General features: G+C 51.9%; 2 protein-coding genes across 2 annotated transcripts in view; both read right to left on the bottom strand.

Moving 5' to 3' along the window:
• Positions 1–856: 856 nt before the first annotated feature.
• Positions 857–7789, bottom strand: Ddost (dolichyl-diphosphooligosaccharide--protein glycosyltransferase non-catalytic subunit). Its single transcript, XM_051173648.1, has 11 exons — positions 7613–7789; positions 7376–7486; positions 5263–5349; positions 4452–4555; positions 4222–4316; positions 3184–3277; positions 2791–2939; positions 2210–2357; positions 1573–1693; positions 1355–1461; positions 857–1266 (listed from the first exon to the last, which is right to left on the bottom strand). The coding sequence occupies exons 1-11, from the start codon at positions 7770–7772 to the stop codon at positions 1117–1119; spliced, it is 1326 nt and encodes a 441-aa protein (XP_051029605.1). The 5' UTR covers positions 7773–7789; the 3' UTR covers positions 857–1116.
• A 2545-nt stretch (positions 7790–10334) lies between these two features.
• Positions 10335–18470, bottom strand: part of Kif17 (kinesin family member 17) — a 30375-nt gene continuing 22239 nt past the window's right edge. Inside the window, exons 10-15 of the mRNA XM_051173663.1 lie at positions 17288–17505; positions 16514–16745; positions 15828–16086; positions 14420–14490; positions 12968–13085; positions 10335–10759 (exon numbers count right to left, since the gene is read on the bottom strand). Coding sequence (XP_051029620.1) covers positions 10581–10759; positions 12968–13085; positions 14420–14490; positions 15828–16086; positions 16514–16745; positions 17288–17505 — 1077 coding nt within the window. The 3' untranslated portion in view covers positions 10335–10580. The remainder of the gene's footprint in view (positions 10760–12967; positions 13086–14419; positions 14491–15827; positions 16087–16513; positions 16746–17287; positions 17506–18470) is intronic.

The raw sequence follows: 18470 nt of genomic DNA, 5'->3' as shown, positions 1-18470 counted from the left end.
GTTTCTGATATGGTCCCTAGTGCCAGGAATGGACTATTTGTCTGACAGAGGTGGCCATGGTGTTGCTTGGAATGTGCTGCCTAGGCTAAGGGCAACTTATGTGCAGAACATGTTCATGTCCAGAGAGTAGCAGGAAAACCATGCTCTAATGCTGGGTGTCTGCCTAGGCTGGTGAGGATGTTTCTTAGTGATCCCCCACTTGTGTCTGGATTTACCCAGCACAGCGGAAGCAATCCGTGCACAGGAGCTAACAGAGCAGCACGCTGGACAGTTGTATCTTGGCTTACAGAAGCTGTTAAATATTAAACTCAAATTTACAATGCGGAGCAGAGTATGATGTGCTGAACAGAGTTTCTGGCTTATATTATGATTCTTACACCCTAACAGTGAGGGAGGGTTCACATACAGTTTATATGTGCTTGATAAGAACACAGGTATAGCCTAAAGCCAGTGAACATAAACTCAAGCTTTTTAAAAAGTATTTTATTTTATTTTATGCTTATTGGTGTTTTGCCTGAACATATGATGGACCACTTGAATGCATTATGGCCTCAGAAGTCAGGAGAGCATCAGATCTCCTAGGACTAATTACAGACGGCTGTGAGCTGCCATGTGGGTGCTGGGAATTGAACCTGGGTCCTCTGCAAGAGCAGCCAGTGCATTTAACCACCAATTCATCTTTCCAGTTCCTCAATGGTCTTCTCACCAGCAATTCTTAGTCCAGCACTGAAATTCTAGTTTCCACTTTGTGTGATTCCCACCTTCCCTCTGTGAGGAGAGTTAAAAGACACCCAGTCTCTGGCACGTAATCCCTAGACAGCAGCCCTGCCATCATGAAGTGTGAGGGGCCAGGTGATGGGTGAGGGCAGATGTTCTCTTTATTTTAGAAATGGGGGTGGCTGCCCATATGAAAAATGCCAGAGTGATTCAAAGTGGGAAAACTTACAGAAAAAAACTCTATTCCCTGCCCCCCACCCCACAGTCACCACTCACTGAGGTAAGGCTGTACCATTTCCCCATGGCCTTTAAAAAAAACAACAACAAAAACCCAACCCATCAGTTCCAGTGAAACCCTCTTGCCATCCCCCTGCTGTATGGAGGAGCCCAGGTTCCGGCTCAGTCAGACTTCTCCTTCTCCTTCATGTGTAAGAAGACGATGCTGAAGATGAAGAGCCCGGCCATCATGGAGAAGGCGCTGGCATAGTAGGGGTAGGCTGAGGGGATGAAGCGCTCGTACTGTGTGTGCTGTAGTGGCCTCACTGACACCTGTAACAGGACAGAGGTGGCAGGCCCTGGTGGCCGGGAGGCCTAAGAAGGACACCTGCTGGCCAGAAGCAGACGGCCCCTTGCTTACCTGGGTGGAGGAGTACAAGTGTGTGTAGCCTAGCCTGTTGTAATCCACTTTGAACTGGAACACACCATACACGTCAGGCAGCTTGAACTGGACACTGTACTTGCCACCTGGGGAAGCAGCAACAGCACTCAGACCAGGAGGGTTTCACAGGGAACATGTGTCCTGAGGCAGGCAGGTGGCCACTCTGTGTGGCTTTCTCTGACAAGCATCACACTTACCTTTCCTCTTCAAGAAGGTCCTCACAAAGGGGTCAATGCGCACGAACTCCAGCTGAATGTCGTCACCATCAAAGGGGACCCACTTGCCATTGGAGAGCTGCTCAATCACGATGCTGTACTCCTGAGATGAGGGGCTGGATCAGCTGGGCATGCCAGCTGCTGCAGGTGGACCACACCCAGGCACAACTGCCCTCAATTCCCACCCCACAGACATGGCAGGGACTCAGCCCTGCAGCCCGTGGAAGCCCCCGGTGCCTGCAGTCACAGAGCACAGCTGACCACTCCTTAGCTGGGCCAATAGCTGGCAACACCTCTGCCTTCCCTGGGCCTGAGATCCTTAACAGACGCCCCTCCATCCTGCATGTGCAGGTTCTGACAAATGTCTGGGCAGTGACAAGGGACCCACAAAGTCCAACCGGAAGTTCACCTGCCATGCCACTTTTCTGGTAAGTCTGACTTCCCAGCCAGTTCAGTGGAGCTAAACCCCACTACAACTCCACCACAGGGGCTTCCGTTAACACTGCTGACTCTCTTAGGGACAGAGTGAAATGCATGTTCATCCTGAATACCCCTGAGCTAACTGATCCACCCTGGTCAAAACTTTAGGGCCCGTCCGCCCACCCCCAGGAGCTCTTACCACCAGGTCGGTGACAGTGTAGGCATTAGGTGGGGCTATCTCACCCACCCGATGATGGGACACAGGCCCCACTCGGAGGACGCCCTCCTCCTTGAACACCCAGCGGGAGAGGGCCACGGCTAGCTCATAGTTGCCTGTCTGAGAATACCTGGAGGAGGGAAAGGAGAGGCTGGGGCTGCAGCCACTTCCTGCTGGGTTCCTGCTGGAGACCACCCCTGTCTACCAGGCCAGGGCACTCTAAGGGAGGTTCGGAAAGGAGGCTGCACACACCTACTGGCCCACGGCTAAAGGGAAAACACTGAACAATGAAGGTTGAGGTGGCGTTGCTAAGGGTCATCTGCACAATCAATCAATCCCAATCTGTTTTGGTGCTGGAGACTGAGCCGGGCCTATGCCCGTCGTAAGTGTAGGTGAGAGGGCTCCACACAAGCCACTACCACCCTGGTGAGCTGAGCGTGGGGCACCTATGCCAGCAGCGCTGCAAGGAAGTCTGTGGATAATGAGAAGCCCTGAAGACACACACTTCAAAAGGCTCTCCTCCTGCTGCACACAGATCTCAAGTTCCAATGCTCTGGCATTACCTCTGGGCGCCGGGTGTGGCCTTCTGCACTGCTGAGTTGAAGAAGGCATCACTGAAGAAATCCAGGGAGCCACTGAAGATGACCCGGGCATTGTTCCTGGCCTGGAGCCCCGCGATCAGGAGAGTGTTCTTCCCCACCGCGTGGGGGTACTGGGAATAGAAGGGGCAGTCAGCTGGGTATCACCAAAGTACTAGCAAAGCCACCACAACAAGAAGACAGCAGGCTGACACCCACACGGCTATGTCCCCCACCCATCTGAGGGAGGACATAGTCCTCAGTCCCATCATCTCTTTATCAGTCTCAACAGAGCCCACCTCCCCTGCTCTGCTCTGGCTTTCAAATTAGAAAGTGCCGCCACTGGGTCCAGGAGCTGGAGGCTGCAAAGGCTCTTACCTGGGTGATGGGCTTATCTGGGAAGAAGGAGTAGGAGGTTGAAGAGCCCGTGAGGATGTCCAAAACCAGGGGATTGTCAGGGTCGGCCACCATTCTGCAAGGGAGAGGAAAAAGAAGCCTAGCACAGAGCAGGAAGCAGCTGCAGGATACAGGGTCCCAGGCCATCTCCCCCAGAGAAAAGCTCTTCCATTTCTTCCCAGAGAGGTCAGCTCTTCTCTTCCCTTTCTCATTTGTCATTCATTCATTCAAAGATTGGGTCTCACTAGCCAGGCTGGCCTGGAGCCCCAATCTTCCTGCTTCGGCCTCTTCAGTGAGGCATACACCACCACATCTGACCAGGAAAGATCCTTTCTCAATAGCCAAGACTTGGCTTTCATTTTAGCAATGTTATTGTTTACCAGATAAAAGACACGTAGACAGAAAAAGAGATGATGGGAGATGTCATTCTGTAAATATGTTTCTTGTGTTGGTTAATGAATAAAGTACTGTTTGGCCAATAGGAAAGCAAGATAGGTGGGACTAGGAGACAAGGAGGATTCCGGAAGTAGTAGGGAGGAGTCAACATATAGAGACTGGAGAGAACAGAAGTCTGGGCCCTCTCTCCAGTAAGATAAGACCACGTGGAAATACTTAGATTAATAGAAATGGGTTAATATTTAAGACAGAGCCAACAGATAAGAAACCAGTAACTGGCCAACAGTTTTATTCATTAACCAATATGAAAAACATATTTACAGAATGACCTCTCCCATCACTTAGAGTTCCTCTAAAACTCACTGCTACCACTGAGGGAACGAACATTCTCAACCCTAAATTTGGCTAGGTGGTGGTGGCACATGCCTTTTACACCAGCACTTGGGGGGCTGAGGGAGGTGGATCTGAGTTCAAGGCCAGCCTGGTCTACAGAGTAGCTTCCAGGATAGACAGGGCTACACAGAGAAACCCTATCTCAAAAAACAAAACAAAGTTGGCTTGATGCCCACAAACAAAGAGTGAGCCCTGAGCCTCCAGGTCCCCTTGGTGCCCCCGCTCACTCACCCAACTCCTCGGAAGAGAATGGGGTTCAGAGATGACTTCCCAACAATGGTTGGGGCCTTCAGCAGATTCTCAGTATCAGCCACGATGAGCGTATGCTGCAAAGGTGCAGGGAAACCAGGTCAAGAAGAGGGTCCCAGGGCTGGGGAGCCCGTTCTGACTTCCTCCTGGTCTACAAGCAAAGCTGAGCTTCACTGTGTATTCCAGACAGCTGAAGGGACAAGCCTGTTTACCTGGCCAAGGTCTGAGACATCGTAATTGTGATGGTCAATGACAGCTGTTTTCTCTTCATCAAATTCAATCCCACACTCACTGCCCAGCTCCCGAAGAGGGTCACCTGCACAGATCCAAGAGATTGCCTGGCTGAACCCTGACTGTCAGGCCTGACAGTGTAGGTCATGGCTTCTTCATAGCTCACCCTCTTCTGGTTAGCCATAGTACCCAGCACCTTCATCAGGCGGGGCATCCCCTCCAGGGCTGAGAAGATAAACGAACCTAAACAATAGCCTTCCCCTCTCCCTGCACAAACATCCAACAACTTGGTTCTGCACAGACCCCTTTACCAAACTTAGCAAAGCCACAGCCAATGCTGGCTTTCACAGGCCTGAAGGCCTGAGCTTACCAGTCCTTGTCATCACCCCACCAAGAGACCCACACAGAGGAACGTGGCCCTGAGCTGTTCACTGCTGAAGCCAAGGGACCAACACATGAGCTGAGGATGTAACTCTCTCCCTGCTGCTGCTGTACAACTTTCAAAACCAGAATCTGGAGCAAAACCTACCCACTGCCTCCCCTGACTTCCTTGCTCCCATCAGAGCAGAGCCACTCAACAGAACACAACAAAGCAAACGACGGAGGAGACCAACCAGGGTCCTCACCATCTCTAGTCACAGGACAGTACAGGAAGGACCCTCAATGCAGCTCCCTCAATGCCTCCCTGGCCAGGGCTCACCTAGCCAATGCCACATTGGCAGCTCCTGCATATAAAGCTGAGTTCTGTGGAGAACCAGTAGAAAGCCCTGGGACTTCCTAGGGCAGACTTACCAATGTCGGAACTGGCAGCCACCAAAACACTGCCACCACCGTCAATGAAGGCACTGATGGTCTCCACGTTGATGTTGCCTCCAAAATCTGAAAGAAGGCCCCAGACACTGTGACCAGACAGTCTTGTCCCCACTTCCTGGCAGCTGGATGGAGATGGGAGACTCTCCAGAGCAGCCACAGTTGATCTGAGTAGGTTCCCATGGATCCAAAAATTAGAGGCAAAGTAAATTCACCACATCTAAGTCACATGCCACAAGCCTGTGTCCTCAAAGGGAAGCCCAGAGCAATACCTCGGTCACTCAGGTACAATCACCAAACATGTCCTAATAACAATGAGGTGACAGAACATACTCCAAACCACATCTATTTGCTAAGAAATTCTGCACTTTCCTCCCACACTTCACAGAGCAATGCTGTTCAAATGCCCAGATGCCTTGACACCCACAGCCTTTGCCATCACTAGCACCGGTCACTTTACAGTATTCTACCAATGTCACTCCATCTAAGCTGTTTGGGAAGGCACTGCAGAACCCACAGGTGATACTGCCACTTGACTGTAAGGCTCATGGCCTAACACTAACAGCTTCCTTGTTCTTGTTCTGCACAGCAGAACCACTCAGTGCTTTCCACATCACCCAAAGGGCTTGTTGGTTCCCAACATCTGAAGGATGAGAGCCTACCCTGTGCTGGTCATTCGCTTAGTAATTAACCACCGCTGTCATAAGCCTCCAAACTGGCACAGGGTGGGGCTTGATGAACTCTAGAGTTATCTCCAGAGTGAGTCTGCAGTTCAATGTAAGATAATGTGCTTCCTTGCTAAGTGTTTCTTATGGACTGGGAAGATTGAATAGGACAATGAGGGAAGGGAGCCATTGTGCCAAGGTTAGTGAGGAGAGCCTTCAACCAGTGATAACATGAGAAGATGGAAGGGTAAGCTGGACAGCAACAGCATTCGGGAAGAGCACTCAGGCAGAATAAACATCAGGTGTGAAGTCTGTCGAGTAGGGTGAGCTACAGGGCTGGACCAGAGACCAGGAGTGAGGTGAGGTGGCCAGTTATTGGAGGGCTGGGGCAGGTGGGAGCCACTGGAGGATTCTGAGCAGGAGAATCATGTGACTTGGTTCCAAGGTGGAGCTGGGTACAGGTGGCATGTGGGTCAGAAGGCACAGCGAGGTCAGGCTGTGAAAGCATTCCTAGACCAGGAGGAAGTGATGGGGGGGGGGTGCTTCCCATGGGACCTGAAGGGAAACAGCAGGAGCTGGGGAAAACACTTTGGACAGCTGGCAGAACCCAGTCTTGTGTGAACTACAGAATACAAAGTAGCTGCCAGGGAAATAAAAGCCATCTATGTGTCATCAACTGAAAGAACAGCAGAAACATCTTACCCCAGACAGGGACAACACAATGCAAAATGCAAAGACTATCCACCGTGCTCACCAAAACAGCAAGGCAAAAGAGAAACAGCCAGGGCTGCAGAGATGGCTCAGTGGTTAGAGCACTGGCTGCTCTTACAGAAGACCAGGTTAAATTTCCAGCACCCACACAGCAGCTCACAACTGTCTGCAATTCCAGTTCCAAGGGATTCACCACCTTCTGGCAGACACATGGTGAGACATACATGCTGACCAAACACCCATGCAAACAAATAAATAGCCAAAGGAACTGGAGATGCCTAGCGAGGAGGCTACAGCTATGGGAAAGCCACACAGCTCAGTAAGACAAAAATGAGATCCCCCATCATCCCATCATCTCTTCTTGGTCTGGGAACACCAGGCTCTCAGGCTCGGGGGTGGGGATGTTGTGATCTACCACCTGCAGAATAGCTTTTTACAGCAATCCACGTTAATAATGGGATAATTCTTGGTAAACAAGCAAGTCAAATCAGGGACTTCTTTATCAGGACCTTTGTTAGGGAAAAACCCCTGCTCCATAAGCAAAGCGTCTATCATTTTGAAAGACAACAGCTCCAAGGCTCAGGATGGAATTAACATTTTCCTCTACTGTTCTTCGAAACTCATCCCGAGACCCAGAGCATGCCTGGGAACCACAAGAAGACAACGGAGTCCTGCACCTCGAATCCCAGCTAGTTCTGGGGGCGCCGCGCCACCTTTACCTTCCACGGAGGGGGAGAAGATGACGAGGTTGTCATAGAGGAACTCCCCGTACTTAATGAGGGACAGGCTGGGGTCATCTGCGGTCTTGAAGGTGAGCTCAAAGCCCCGGTCTGGAGAAGAGGGAGATGGAGCAGATGTTCAGAAGAGGAACTCTTGCTGCTGCCGTTGGAGGGTGCCGCCACCCCACCCCTGGGCTTCCCAACCCCGGCCGGCCATGCCCTCGCCGCGGCGCTCACCCTTCAGGCTGCGGAAGAACATCGAGTGCGTGTCCCGCACGTTGAGGTTGTCCAGCAGCACGAGTGTGCGGGGACCGCTGGCGCAGACACAGCCGAGTGCGGCCAGCAGCAGCCCACAGAGGGGCCAGGCACGGGCGGCGAGGTGGAGATCCATCTTCATCTTCCTGCTGGAGAGCCCAGCACCTGGACACCGGAAGTGCCCCTCGCGGCCGCCCAATGGACGCTCGAGGCGGTAGAGTACCACCCGGAAGTGGTCCGGGTCCTCCGTGGCCCCGCAGCCCATGCCGCGGCGGAGACGGACTGAGAAACGGGGAACGCCGCCGGAAATGCCCCGTCGGAAGCTGATTCTCTGCATCTTATTGGAGGAATGAGCTTGAGGCCCCGCCTCCCCCAGGGAAAAGGGCAAATCCAGAAGAGACAGCTCTGTAGCTGCGACCAATCAACAAAGCCAGGCACCCTTAGGCTCCTCCGTGCGGGCTCCCGCCGTGCGTCAAATCATCCTAATGTTGGGTTCTGTAGGGTCTAGTTTTCCTTCCTGGGCTGGTGGTCCTTGTCCCCTTGGACACGATTGTCGCCACTTGGGCGAGATCGGGGTGCGGGTGACACCTCCTTGTCCCTCACTGGTCTAGAGCACTAGGAAGCAGGCCTTTATCTATATGGAGCAATGGGGTGGGGAAGTGGGTTCCTGGCCCCAAACAGCAGAGATGGCCAAAGGGACAGGCCTAGCGGTTAAAAGACTCTTCACACCCGGGATTATGGCTCGTGACTTTAATCCCAGCTCTCAAGTGGGAGGTAAAGGCTGGCGGATCTTTGTGATTAGTAAATCCAGGCCTGCCAGGGTTACAGAGTGAGATCTGGGGTACCAGCAAAATGGTTCACCTAGGAAAGGAGCTTGCCTGCCAGACTGACACCGAATTCGATCCCTAGGCCCCACGAGATGGAAGGCGAGAACCGACTCCTGCAAATTGTCTTCTGACTTACACGCACACACCAACCCAAGGCTCAGGACTAAAAAATGTAAAGGGCTAGGATTGTAAAATGTAGGTAAAAATGCTTACCTAGCAGGCATGGAGGCCTGGGTTTGATCACCAATATCATATAAAACCAGGCTTAGTAGCCCACACCTGTAATCTCAGCACTCGAAATGCAAGCAGCAGAGTAATTAGTTCAATGTCATCCTCAGCTACATAGCAAGTGTAAGGCCCGTCCCGTCTGGGCTGTATGAGACCCTGTCTCAATATAAATCGATCTTGATACAAAAAATTTAAAAGATTCTTGCTCCTAACTTCTCTGCAGCCACTGACACTGACTTTAGGGGTGTGCCTCTCACTGCTCAGGACACCCCTTCAGGTATCCACCCAAACTCACGTCCATAGCTTCATTCCCCACTCTCCCTGCTCTGAGTACTACTGGCCTTCAGCACACACCCTGAGCTCCCATAGAAACCTGAGCTGGCTTCCCCTGACTGCTTCTCCTGCACATTCTCTGGTGGCCTCACCTGCCCTGGCTTAGCCCTGGGTTAAGGCTTTGGGCCTACCACAGTAACTGATATAGGAGGGCAGCAGGTCACTACACTCTCTCTAACCCTCACAGAGCACCATGACAGGGGTACTTCTCCAGTGGACAGAGGTGGCTCAGGACCCATGTTCTCCCTGATTGTGCCCCCCCACAAACACACAAGAAAATGGGTGGGAACAAATGACAACAAGACACCCAGTTTCAGTACAGGCCCCTGAAGACTCAAAACCCAAAGCCTGGGCGGGAGAGCAGGTAACAGCTCTTGCTGTATAAACGAGTTCGATCCCTAGAACGCACAGTGGAAGGAGGGCAGCCATTACTGGAAGCCACTCTCAACTCCATACCCAACAAGCATCATGGCAAATGCTCCCTCAACCAGGCACACACAAAAAAGGGGGGCGCTTGGTGGTTGGGACATAAGGGGGGCTGCTCGGTGGGTAGGGACACTTGCTGCCAAACCTGATGACCTAGATTCAATCCCAGGGACCCACACGGTGGAAAGAAGTGACTTCCACAGCTTGTCCTCTGACCTCCACATGTGCACCATGTGCCCCGCCCCACTGGATAAATAAGTAGACAAATAAATATAAAAAAAGAAGGCGGCGGGGAGGCTGGGGAGGGAGCTCAGCTGGTAAAGTGCTTGAGGAATGATACCCGAAGTTGCTCTCTGATCTCCACGGGCTCTTGTGAGGACGTGTGTGTGTGTGTGTGTGTGTGTGTGTGTGTGTATGCAAGCACGGGCACACATGTGCAGACACACACACACACACACACACACACACACACACACACACTACAGCCCAGATCACTTACGGTACTGGCAACAGCAACCCTGGAGCTGCTGGCTTGCAGCCTGAGGCAATAGATTGGAGAAGGGAGGGGGGAGCACCAGAGGGTTGGGTAGGGGAGCTTATTCTAAAAGGCAGTTTATTGGGCAGCTTAAATAAAGCACCTTCTTTGGGCTGTGGTCCAACCAATAATAGGTCAGGCATAGTAGTAGGCCCCAGGTCTCCATTGGTATCCGCTGTGTGGCACAGGCTCCCTTGCAAGGGACCCATCACAGGGAGGCTCGAAGCTTAGTCATCGAGGTGTTGAGCTTCAACCTTGTCCATGTGGCAGCTTCTGTGCTCAACGGTGAGGATGCTTGTGAGGTCCAGTGTCACCTGAGCCCATGGAGGTAGACCCACACTGGCTAGTGCAGGTTCTGTGGCTGTGAACAGCTGGGGCAGACCTCTCTCTGAGAAGGGCAGTCCGACTTCCACAGAGCTCAGGCCCTGGGCCAAAGGGAGTTCTCTAGGGAACAGGGAAGGGAATGTGTCTTCCCAGGGCTAAGATCTCCTCGGGCTTTCGGGACACTGTGGAGCAGGGGAGAGAAGGCCTGGTTGGGGCTTCATGGGGAGGACTTGGAAGTTTCTAGAAGCCTGAGGACAGGTAGCAGCAGGCAGCTGGGTCACAGAGGTTCACCGCCAAAGCTGCTTTTGCTTTTCTTACGCTTGGCTTTGGAGAAGGGGATGTCAAGGGACTCCAGGCGGAAGGGGCGGGGCTGGGGCATTTCAGGGGTCTGGGTGGGTGGCATGGCTGAGTTGTTGCTGAGGGGGGAGTTGAGCCCCGGTGGTGAGTTGTGATGTGCTGTGGAGAAAAGGCAGAGGGCAGGAGTGAGTCAGAGGCCAACAATCACGAATATGGCAGAGGGTCTGGCAATACACACAGGCCCACCTCAGACCTTGACTCCAGAGCTGGGACCCCTCTGAAGTGCTCTGCTGGGGTCTCAGACCTCTATCACTACTGGGTCTAAAGGGTCTAGGATAGAGGCTGGAGTTTAAAAACCTCTAATTGATGCTCCAGCCTGGTACCTAAGGAAGGTATGCCTGAACACAAAGCCCAGCCCAGCATGTCCTACCAGCATCAGCTTTTGGGTCTCCATTAGCTTGGACAGTGTCAGACCCTCCATACATTCTCATTCTTCCCCCTCCCACCCACCCCACTCCACTCTGTCTCTGCTTTCAGTTTAGAAACTTTTAAAAATTTAATGTCAGTTAAAACAATATTTAGTGTGTATGGGTGTTCTGCCTGCATGAATGTGCTGTTTGTGTATGCAGCGCCACAGAGGTCAGAAGAGGGTACTGGGTGCCCTAGAACCGGAGTTACAGACGATTGTGAGTTGCCATAGTGCTAGGAACTGAAAACCCAGTCCTTTGCAAAAGCAGCCAGCGCTCTTTCCACTGAGCTATCTCTGCAGCCCTAAGTGTTGTTTCTAATGGATATATTACTGGAAGCCCTGTGGGTTGTTTTTTCCAAAATTCGAATAAATGTGTTAACAGGTTGACTGAGTCATTCATTCCACAGTGCTTGTGTGGAGGTCAGAGGACAGACAACCTGCCAATTAGTTCTCTTCCTTTCGCCACATGGGCCCTGGGATCAACTCGGGCTCTCGGGCTTTCAAGCATCTTTATCCTGTGAGCCATCTCACCAGCCCACTTTAAGTTTTTGTTTTTGTTTTTTTTTGGGGGGGTGGTTTGAGACAGGTTTTCTCTTCACTTTATAGACCAGGCTGGCCTCAAACTCCCAGAGATCTGCCTGCCTCTGCCTCCCCAGTGCTGGGACTAAAGGTGTGTGCCACCAATACCAGGTCACCTGTTTTTTTAGTTTTAAGAGAAGAATAAAGACATTTTTCAATTCTTGGAACTGTTTTACTCTGGGGACCTTTCTGCTCCCTTGGCATAACACCCTTTGGGGAAAGTTATCATAATGGATTCTGAGGAAGCCAAAGTAGGCCTGATCTGTGCACCCCCATTTGAGGATCAAAAACAGACCCTCTCTTCAAGCAGATGGGAGACTAGGTGCTGAGTAATGTGAGGGTTAATCTTTAAAAACTTATTTTAGATCTATTTCTTGTGTGTATATGAGTGGTTTTGTCTGCATGTGCGTGTGTGCAGCACCCGGATAGGTCAGAAGAAGGCACTGGATCCCCTGGAACAGGAGTTATAGATGGTGGTGAGCCACCATGTAGGTGCTGGGAACTGAACCCCAGTCCACTTAGCCACTTAACCATCTTAACCACTGAGTCAATTCTCCAGCCCCTTGAAGGTTAATCTTATCAAGCTGATCGTGTTGAGAGATGTGTAGCCCACACCTCCGTGTGTGTGTTGGGGGGGGGGGGTGAGTTCCAGAGTCCAGTGCTCTGTGGTGTAGCAAATGAAGAAAGAAGTCATGACTTGAAGGGAGAAGAACCACAGGTCTAGAGGGGTCAAAACCCTGTCGGAAGCTTGCTGTCTCCCTGGTTCCCAGCCACCATGATGTGAGCAGGTAAGCAGGTCTCCACCACCACGGGGTCCCACTCAGTGTCTAGCCCAAAGGAGTAAATCCTCCGAAGCTGGAGCCAAATCTTTCAATCTTCCTTCTCCTTCGAGGCAAGGTCTCACATAACTGGCCTCAAACTCTCTTTGTATCCAAAGGTGACCTTGAACTGCCAACCCCTTGCTTCCACTTCCCAAGTGCTGGCAGGCAAGCATCACAAGCCTGGTGTATACTATACTGAACCCAGGGCTCTGTGAACGCCAGGCAAGCACTCTAGCAACCGAACCTCGCTCCCAGCAACAACTCCTTTGAGTTGCTCCTCTCAGGTATTCATGGCAGCAGTGGACACTGACTAACATAATTACCTGCTATGTGGTCCTCTTTCCCCAGCTCATCTCTAATCCTGAGAAGGGGGCATCATGCCCTTATTTTATAGCAGAGGAAACCGAGGCTTATACAGGAAAAGGGTTTTTGTGCCTGACTCCAAAATCATCCCCATGGAGTGTGGAGGAGGGGAAGCCCAGTGGGCAGGACACTCACTGAGGCTCTTCATGGGATCTGTGCTGAGGATCTGGCTGGCCCGCTTAGACCGGAAGTAGTTACTCGCGATATTTTCACTATCACTTCGACTGAGCATCAGCTTATACCGGTCTTCCTCCTGCTGAGATTACAGAACTCATGAGTGACAGCCCCCTCATCTATGTAGCCACCGTGCATCCTATCCTGTGCTTTGGAGCTTCTGGAGATGTGTGGTGCTATGCATTGCTGGGCATCTCCTGGGCTGCATCACTCTGAGGGCTCCTAGGATAGGAACCCTGACAGCTTCAACCAGGGAAGTCACAGCCTCCTTTCACCTTCCATGGGTGGGTCCATGTTCCTTCCTCCAGCATCAACAGGACCAAGGGTGATAGATACTGCATGGTCCAAATCCCTCAGAGTATACACAATGCAAAAGGCCTTCGCTGTCAGCTACCTTTGTGGCCAACACATCCTCATGGAAGGCTCTTTTTCACAACTGCTGGGATGGGCTTGTTTTTCTCAGTCTGAATCTTTTGCATGGAGTATTTCCTCCCATTCCAGCAGGAAGATAATTCACAGGGACAGATGTAGGACCCAGGCTTGCACCAATCAGAATTACATCTTCCTGAACATAGAGTAGGCCTGTGACCAGGCAGAACCAACCTCAGTCTTTCCACAAGCTTGGGTGTAATGATGGCTTCGGTTCTCAACCCTCCTAACCCTGTGACCCCTAAATACAGTTCATGTTGTGGTGATCCCCAACCATAAGATTATTTTCGTTGCTACTGTTATGAGGAGTAATGCAAATATCTGCTATGCAGGATATATGATATGTGATTTCCAAATGGGTTGTGACCCTCAGGTTGAGAACAGCTGGCTGAAGGAACGATATTCTTCCTTTTGGATCTTAACTGCTAGCAGCCATCTACAACTGCCCTTCCTTGGGGATAAAGCCTGAAGCTAGCTAGCTCAGAGGCAGGGACACAGGGCAACGTCAGACACAGAGCCCTGACTGAGTCCTGAGATTTAGCCATGTTTGGAACCGATCCACCTACACGGGTCAGTGAGGTGCCTATTTTGTGTTGACTGTTTGGCACCTGTCACTTTGAACTAAAAGTGTTCTGACATAACCTCTCTGTAGTCCCACGCTAAAAATGTTTTAAAGCTTTTTCTTTCTTAAGAAGTTAAGTCACTGAGGTAAATCCAGCCTTAGGCTAGCAGGAGACACCACAGGCAGTTAGCACAGACTCTACCTTTGTTCAGTACTTTTGATTGAGAGGTTATTGAGAATCCAGGTGCCTAACATAGCGGTGGAAAGGGTCCAGGCTTAGCAGCCGGCTTTAGTCCCCAGGCAAGACCGAGGCATCCTGCGGCTTCACTTACCCACAGCACTTAGTGGGCCAGTGGGCACCCCCATCTACCCACCTCCACTCCCACCCCTGCTCTCTTCCTCCCTCCCACTTCCGGCCTTACCATGTGCGGCTCGCCGTTGTCCACTGCAGAGGTTTTGCGGGTTGGCTTGTTCTGTGGCCCAGTTGAAACTGCTATGAGAAAACAGAAACTGAGGAGCTGGGCACAGGGTGCAGTAGGAGCGGCCCTGCCTGGGGTGGGGGTCAGGCTGGCTGGAGGCTGGAAACAGGGGACACTTCCCAGCCCAGTCAAGGGATGATGAGGAAACATGACAAGAGGACTCAGACACAGGATGCCCACACCGCCGTCCACGCTGCAAATCAGGTGAGTAGGACCAGGAGAGAGGCTCATGGGAAATGGCGCTTGCTGAAGTTTTAATTGGGTGAGTGGCATCCGTGGCTACCCATCACTTCAGGGATGGGAGCACAAGTGAACGGCGACCGGGGAAAGGACTGCAGGGGGTCACAGGAAAGCAGAGATACACACATGCTCGCACACACATACACACGTACATACGAACGGTAGGAAAGGATCCACAGAAAATCTGACTTTACTCTGAGGTCATCAGAGCTAGATGGGTCCTTACAGTCATCTTCTCCAATCCCTCCTTTGTTAAGCTCAGAGAGGGACAGTGGTCTTCATAAAACCACACAGGAGGTCAAGGGCTAAAGCACAGATTAAACCTGGGACAGCTGGTATCTATCCATGGTCCTAGTATAACCTGCTGCTCTGGTTGTGAACTTGACCCTGTAAGAGTCCGTTTCAATTTTGTTTACTTTGGTTTTGTGGGCTTTGTTTATTAGTTTATTTTTATTTCATGTGTGTGAGTGTATGAGTATGTGCATCCCCAGTGGCCGCAAAGGCCAGAAGAGGGTACTCATTAGAGGAGGACTTACTGCCAGATATGTGTGCTGGGAACCCGAGTCTAGTCCTCTGGGAGAGCATGTACTCCTGATTGCAGAGCCAACCCTCCAGCCCTGCTTTGCTTCGTTCTCGAGGCAGAGGCTCATGTATCACAAGCAGGCCTTGACCTTGCTCTGTAGCCCAGGAGAACCTTGAACTAATCCTCCTGCCTCCACCTCCCAAATGCTGGGATGCCAGGCATGCTCGACTATGCCCTGTTTTGAGATCCAGTTTTAATCATGACCTTTGTGGGACTGTCAAAGGACGGAATGACAATAGTGAAAGAACTAAGGCATTTAAATGTCTGAGCATATCACAGACCTCACCGCACCTTTAAGGACAGTGCTGTCATTTACTCCCATATCACAGATGGCAGTCCCACAGAGGTCACACGGCCCCCACCTGTCACCTCCAGAGCACAACACTCTCAGGGTCCTAATGATTGGATCCTCAGGAATACCATGTCTGTTGTACCCACAGCTTGCAGGAAGAGGTCAGGCTTTGTTTCTCTGCAAGGTGGCCAGCTGTCAAAAAGGCAGTGGAAAGTGGGGGCAGCCGAGCGCCTGACCTACTGGAAGGCTGGTTTTTAGGATGATGGGATCGGGGATCTTCCAGAAGCCATTATCCTCATCCCAGCTCGACTCTCGCCGTATCTTCTCCAGGTTGCTATAGTTACAGTCCCTTCGAATGAGCGGCTGCACCTGCTCCAGGAGTTGCTGGAAGAGCATGGAGTCCCGCTCCTGCCTGCGGATGGTCGCCAGGTAATCGATCTTCTCCAGCTGGAACTCTGACTGCAGATCCTTGATTTCTACCTCCGCTGCCCGGAGCTGAGCCAAGGATGAGCGACACATGATGAGCAGGGAAAGGCAGTTTAGCACCTGTCTGCCCACTCGGTCCCCAAACTGCCCCCCAGCAGCCACTCACCAACTGCTCACTGGTTCTTCCTTCCATGTGGCCCATCAACACTGTGTCCAGCACCCCCCCAGCCTTAACCCACCATTCACCACCTTCCCTTCCAGCAATTAATGAGTGCCTCCTGTATCCACAGTCCCACAAAATATTGGTCTTTAACCACACCCTTGGCCCCAACCTCAGCCACCATGCCCTATCAGACATTTCTTCTGGATCATTAGAAGAGGCACCCAGCAGGCGCTAATACATGCTTGTGTGGAGAACAGAGAGCTGCCAGCTGTTTGCAAGGAGTGTTGATGCCCAGCTGGGATGTGGGGCCAGGGGCCTGGGCCAGGGCCTCACCTTCTTCTGCATCTTCTCCAGCAGCTTGCTCTTGGCCCTCACTTCCTCCTGGATGGAGTCATAGACGTTGAGCAGCATCCAGTCCCCGCTGTCCTCATCTGAATTCTGCAGCGCCGCCACCAGCTGCTTTTTGCGCTCATCTGCATACCGCTTGCGTCGCTTGTGTTTCTCCTTCAGGTCCTTGTTCTTAGCCTGCTCGCCCCCCACCACCTGCTGCTCTAGCAACTGCAAGCTGCAGCCAGGAGGAGAAAGCAAGGGTGACAGGTCCTGCTGGCCTGCCACCATCTGCCACCCACTCTCCCACAACCCACTTCCCAGCACGGAAAACTGAGTTGCAAACACCTGAAGCTGCCTTCTCAGAGCTGGGTTCCTCCAAACAGTGTCCTGAGGGCTCAGAGCTGAGCCACCCCCAATACTGATGATGCCTGAAGCAGAGCAGGCCCATAGCCGTGCTCCCTCAGCATAGGGGTGGTGCTCCACAGTTTTTTTTTTTTTTTAATCTATTATGGAACAAACACATCCCAGCAGGTGACTGAGTGGAAACTGGTGTCTGGGTGGCTCTGGTCAGAGCTCTGCCTGGCTGGCCCACTGTGGTACCCCCCCCCAGCCCCACTGCCCCTCTTATGGTAGAGGAGGAGCCTGGTGTGGGCTCAGCAGAGGTTGAGAAGCAGATCCTACCTCGCCCCAGCCTGGGCCACAATTCCTCAACCTCCAATCCTGGGCAGGGTTCTTCCAGTCACACCCCAGGGTCCCCACCCTGAACCTGCTGCTCACCGGGCCAGCACTTGCTGCTGATCCACAGGCTGTAGCTCTTCTGTAAGCACAGCCACTTCTACGCCCACACTCTCCCTTTTCACGTTCGCCACGGCCAGCAAGGGCTGAGGCTGGGCCACCTCGGCCACCTGGGCCATGTGGGCTTCAGACTCCATCCACGTGCCAGTCTCTGCCTCAGATACCACCTCCTCAGCCACCTTCAGGCCTAGATCAGGCTCCTGGACACAGAGTTAAGGATGGGAGGAGACGTGAATGAGCCTCCATAGTTCACTCCCTGCCTCAGATACAAGATACACAGGCTAAGCATCTCTGAGCATTCCAAAGTCTAAAACCCAACCTGCATAAGAATCTGAAAAGCTCTGATCTCCAGGGTGCTCCAAAAGTTTAATGGGTCAGTGGCTAGAGAGACTGCTCAATGGTTAAAGCATGAGAACTAGAGTTCAGGCCCCCAGAATCCATGTCAATCCCTTGTATTTCCAGGCTCAGGAGGCGAGAGTCAGGGGGCCCCAGAGCAAGCCGGCTACTGAGACCAGCCATGTGAGCGATGCTGTCTCAGTGAACACGGTGTAAGAGCAAGCCAGGATGATTTCCAACAACTTTGAGTTTCCACATGTGTGTGCACACATATGTACCCACAGACCTGGGCCCATACACACGTAAAACATGCACACGTGTACATGAAAATGGAAAAAAAAAAGTTCAGATGTCAGAACATTATGGATTTAAGATAATAGGAACACAACCTGTAGCAAGCTATAAAAAGTTTTGGACCCAGCTGGGCATTGGTGGCGCACGCCTTTAGCCCCAGCACTCAGGATGCAGAGGCAGGTGGATCTCTGGGAGTTCGAGGCCAGCCTGGTCTACAGAGTTAGTTCCAGAACAGGCTCCAAAGCTATACAGAAAAACCCTGCCTGGAAAAAACAAAACAAGAAAAAAAAAGTTTTGGACCCAAGCTAATTCTTCGTACAATTGTCTTCGCCACACCCCAAACAGGCTCCTGCCTCTTCTCTTGAGCTCTCTAATCTAGTCAGCAAGGCAGGCAGGACAATTTTCTCAAAAATATGAACTGACCATAGTGTCCCTTTCCTTCTAGAACCTTCCATTACTGCCCATGGAATTCATCCACAGGAAACTCTGGTCTCCTCCTTGGCTACTGCCCCTCCCCCATTTCTCTCCTAAGCAC

The sequence above is a fragment of the Phodopus roborovskii genome, unplaced genomic scaffold (genome assembly GCF_943737965.1).
Source record: "Phodopus roborovskii unplaced genomic scaffold, PHOROB, whole genome shotgun sequence".
Classification (NCBI taxonomy): Eukaryota; Metazoa; Chordata; class Mammalia; order Rodentia; family Cricetidae; genus Phodopus; species Phodopus roborovskii.
The sequence above is the reverse complement of the archived record's forward strand: the minus strand, read 5'-3'. Positions and strand labels throughout refer to the sequence as shown.

Excerpts from the sequence above, each read along its gene's own strand:
- Ddost (XM_051173648.1), bottom strand. The coding sequence starts at position 7,772 with ATGAAGATGGATCTCCACCTCGCCGCCCGTGCCTGGCCCCTCTGTGGG. Across the intron at positions 2,940-3,183 it reads CAGATAAGCCCATCACCCAG|TACCCCCACGCGGTGGGGAA; the intron begins GTAAGAGCCTTT and ends TTCTATTCCCAG. Across the intron at positions 1,462-1,572 it reads GACCTTCTTGAAGAGGAAAG|GTGGCAAGTACAGTGTCCAG; the intron begins GTAAGTGTGATG and ends CTGCTTCCCCAG.